General features: G+C 41.3%; 1 protein-coding gene across 1 annotated transcript; it reads right to left on the bottom strand.

Annotated features, from left to right (window-relative positions):
* Window positions 1-1,033: 1,033 nt before the first annotated feature.
* On the bottom strand, window positions 1,034-1,975 carry LOC308641803 (olfactory receptor 4B13-like; the record flags this gene model as incomplete). The annotated part of the gene is made up of 1 exon (XM_081280395.1): window positions 1,034-1,975. One exon carries the CDS (start codon window positions 1,973-1,975, stop codon window positions 1,034-1,036), a length of 942 nt encoding a protein of 313 aa, XP_081136521.1.
* Between the last annotated feature and the right edge of the window lie 1,501 nt (window positions 1,976-3,476).

The raw sequence follows: 3,476 nt of genomic DNA, 5'->3' as shown, positions 1-3,476 counted from the left end.
GCCTGTATGATTTCAACTGATCCTCAAGGAAAAGTGGATGGAGTGAGTGCAAACTCCCCACAACTGTGTGTAATTCCCCAGTCAACAGGGGCCACTTCACAATGTTGGACATTGTGAAAGGGCCCAATTCTACCTTTTGTGCCGACATGTCAAAAGAAGTAAAAATGCTTCAGGGACTTTTCTGATGACTATGATCACACAGTCTATGGTACTACCTGCCAAGAGCCCGCCAGAAGAATAGAAAGTTCAAAGAAACTCTTCTTCACATTGTAAGAGAAAAACAGATTGCTGTTCTCATCTTCAAATTCCCTGACAATTCCTCTGCTTGGTTTCCTTTCTTATTAAAATACAAGCTAATATCATGAGCAATGTTGAACAAAGAAGGGAAAAGGAAAGAAGGAAAGGAGGGAGGAAAAAGGAAGGGACGATATTACGGGGAAGGAAAGTGAAGTGCTTTCAACCTACAAAACATTTGCAAAATGTTCCTCTGTACAGGGATGCAAGTAGATAGAACATTAGGATAGCACAGGGGGATCACCATGGGTGAAAATAATTAAGGAATACTCTATACTAATTAGTGGAGAGGATATTTAATATTCCCAGTACAAAGACATGATAAATCATCGGGTGATAGATATGCTAATTTTCCTGATGTGATCATTACACATTTTATACATGTATTGAAATATCACACTGTGCCCCATAAATATGTAAGATTACTACAGAGGGAAGCAGAAAGAAATCAAAGAAGTGGTTTTAACTTATAAAACATGTGTCAAAATCCGCCATTTTGCATTTGCACTTGGTTTGAGCCTTCCAATTCCCCAAACCTTCATACTATTGGATATCATGCAGCCAATAAGATTCAGGGAGAATTCCTCACCTCTATCCCTCAAATATTACACCAGGGTGTCATGGTTACCAAGGAGAACCACAGAAGAAGTAACACAAAGTCCTTTATTTGTTGCGCCATACTAAAATATCCCACTGAAAATTATTTCAAACACCCAATAATCAGACGTACATCTTTCTATCATGTTCCCATCCCTGGGTTCTCCTTTCTGGCCCACAGCTTCCTCATGGCATTTTTCACCTCTGCGTTTCTGAGTGTGTAGATGATGGGGTTCAGCATGGGGGTGATGACTGTGTAGACCACAGCCACTAGTTTGTCCCCAGTGAAGGTGGACGAGGGCCGCATGTAGATGAAGATGGCAGGTCCAAAAAACAAGATGACCACCGTGATGTGAGAGGCGCAGGTGGATAGGGCTTTGCGCCTCCCCTCTGCAGAGCGTTTCCTCAGGTTGAACAGGATGATGGCATAGGATGACACCAAGATGGTGACGGAGAAGATGGAGATTAATCCACTGTTAGCCAACACAATGATCCCCTCTACAAAGGTGTCCTTGCAGGCTAGCTTGAATAAGGGACGGAGGTCACAGAAATAGTGGTCAATCACATTGGGACCACAGAAGGGCAGATTAATGGTGCTGAGAACCTGAATTATAGAGTGGATGAAGCCCCCCAGCCAGGAACCAGCCACCAGCATGTGACACAGTTGACGACTCATAATGTTCATGTAATGAAGAGGCTTGCAGATGGCCACGTAGCGGTCATAAGCCATCACCATAAGCAAAAGGATCTCAGTGACCACAAAGAAGTGGAAGAAGAAGATCTGGGCCAGACAGCCCTTCAGGGAGATGGTTTTAACCTTGGCAAGTAAGTCCATGATGAATTTAGGGACCACAGTAGAGGAGTAACAGATCTCCACCAGGGACAGGTAGCCAAGGAAGAAGTACATGGGGGAGCGCAGACTCTTACTGACACTGACCATCACAACAATGAGGCCATTGCCCACCACAGTGGCCAGGTACACAGGGAGAAACAACACAAAGCACACTTTCTGCACCTCTGGGTCCTGGAAAAGGCCAGTGATGATTAACTCAGTCACGTTATTTCTACTGGCCATGATTTCCATTTAGAAAAGATGGATCTCAGACTCCTGTAACAAAGGATATACAGTCATAAGGACATCTCTGAATTCTATCAGACTCTATTGTTTTGGCCCACCCCACATTCATGAATTTTTAAACATATTTTAAATTTTGTCACCTGAGAGCTAAGTGGACGGCTGGAAGTAGTTCAGAATATAGCTCACTATCAAACCACAGTTCAGATATAACATCTGGTCATTCACTACTTCATTATTTTTGTTCCAAATTTGCCCATCACTGGCAAACTCTTATCACCAGCAGGTTAGGATTTTTTCTTTATTTTTTATTGGTTATTTTTATTTATACATAACATTAGGATTCATTTTGACATAATTATAAAAGCATGGGATATAATTTGTTTTAATCCAGTCCCTCTCTTCTCTCCCCCAGTTCCCTTCCCTCTATTCTATTGATCTTTCTGCTATTTACTTATAGTTTATTTTTCTTAATTAGTGTCTTGTGGATATACATGATGGTGAGATTCACTGTGATATATTCACTGTGATATATGTGTACATAGGAAAGTTAGGTCAGATTCATTCCACTTTTCTTCCCGTATCCCATTTCTTCTCCCTCCCCCTCAATCTCCTTCACCTACTCCACTGATCTTCCTTCTATGTTGATGGAATGCATCCCCCTTTTTCCCTTCCTCCTCCCACCTCCTCTCTCTATTTCAGTCTCTCAGGATTTCTTTTATATAATTCTCTGAAACAAAGACAGTGTTAAGGGCTGGGGTTGTGGCTCAGTGGTAGAGCGCTTGCCCAGCCTATGTGAGGCACTGGGTTCAATTCTCAGCACCACATAAAAAAATAACCAAATAAAATAAAGGTATTGTGTTCATCTATAACTAATAAAAATATTTTTTAAAAAAAAGATTGTGATAAGCAACTCTGAGACAACATGTACCTAGGCAACTCAGGACTTAGGAGAAGACAATGGAAGATGGCTCCACCCTCAGGAAATTTGCAAGTCCATGTGATTAAAGAGCACATTTATGAGCTGAGGGAAAGAAATTCTCAAGATTTTCTCTGCTTTTAAAATTACTTTGAATTATCTCTTATTGTCCTGAATTTTCCTTCTTCCATATGCTTCCATCTTTATATATATATATAGTATACCCCAAATTTCTGTCATAGTGAAATATGAAGATTAATACGAGGTGAAAATCTGCTGAGAGAACCCTCAGTATGGTTTCTGGCTAGAGCTAGAGAAGACACAAGGGTTGCTCAGGTAAAAACAGGGGACCCAGGGAGCTGGAGCTGGAGCTCAGTGGCAGAGCACTTGCTTAGCACATGTGAGGCACTGGGTTCAATCCTCAGCACTGCATAAAAATGAACAAATAAAATAAAGGCATGCTGTCCATCTACAACTACAAAAAATAAATTTTTAAAATAAAAATAAATTTTAAAAAATAGAAGGGGACCCAGGAAGAACAACTTCATGGGAGACAGGAGGCAAGATGGCGCTCGCCTACTGTACCAGAGG

Source organism: Spermophilus citellus, assembly GCF_964194105.1.
Source record: "Spermophilus citellus genome assembly, chromosome: 2".
Taxonomy (NCBI): Eukaryota; Metazoa; Chordata; class Mammalia; order Rodentia; family Sciuridae; genus Spermophilus; species Spermophilus citellus.
Note: the sequence above shows the minus strand (reverse complement) of the source record. Positions and strands in the feature narration are given on the sequence as shown.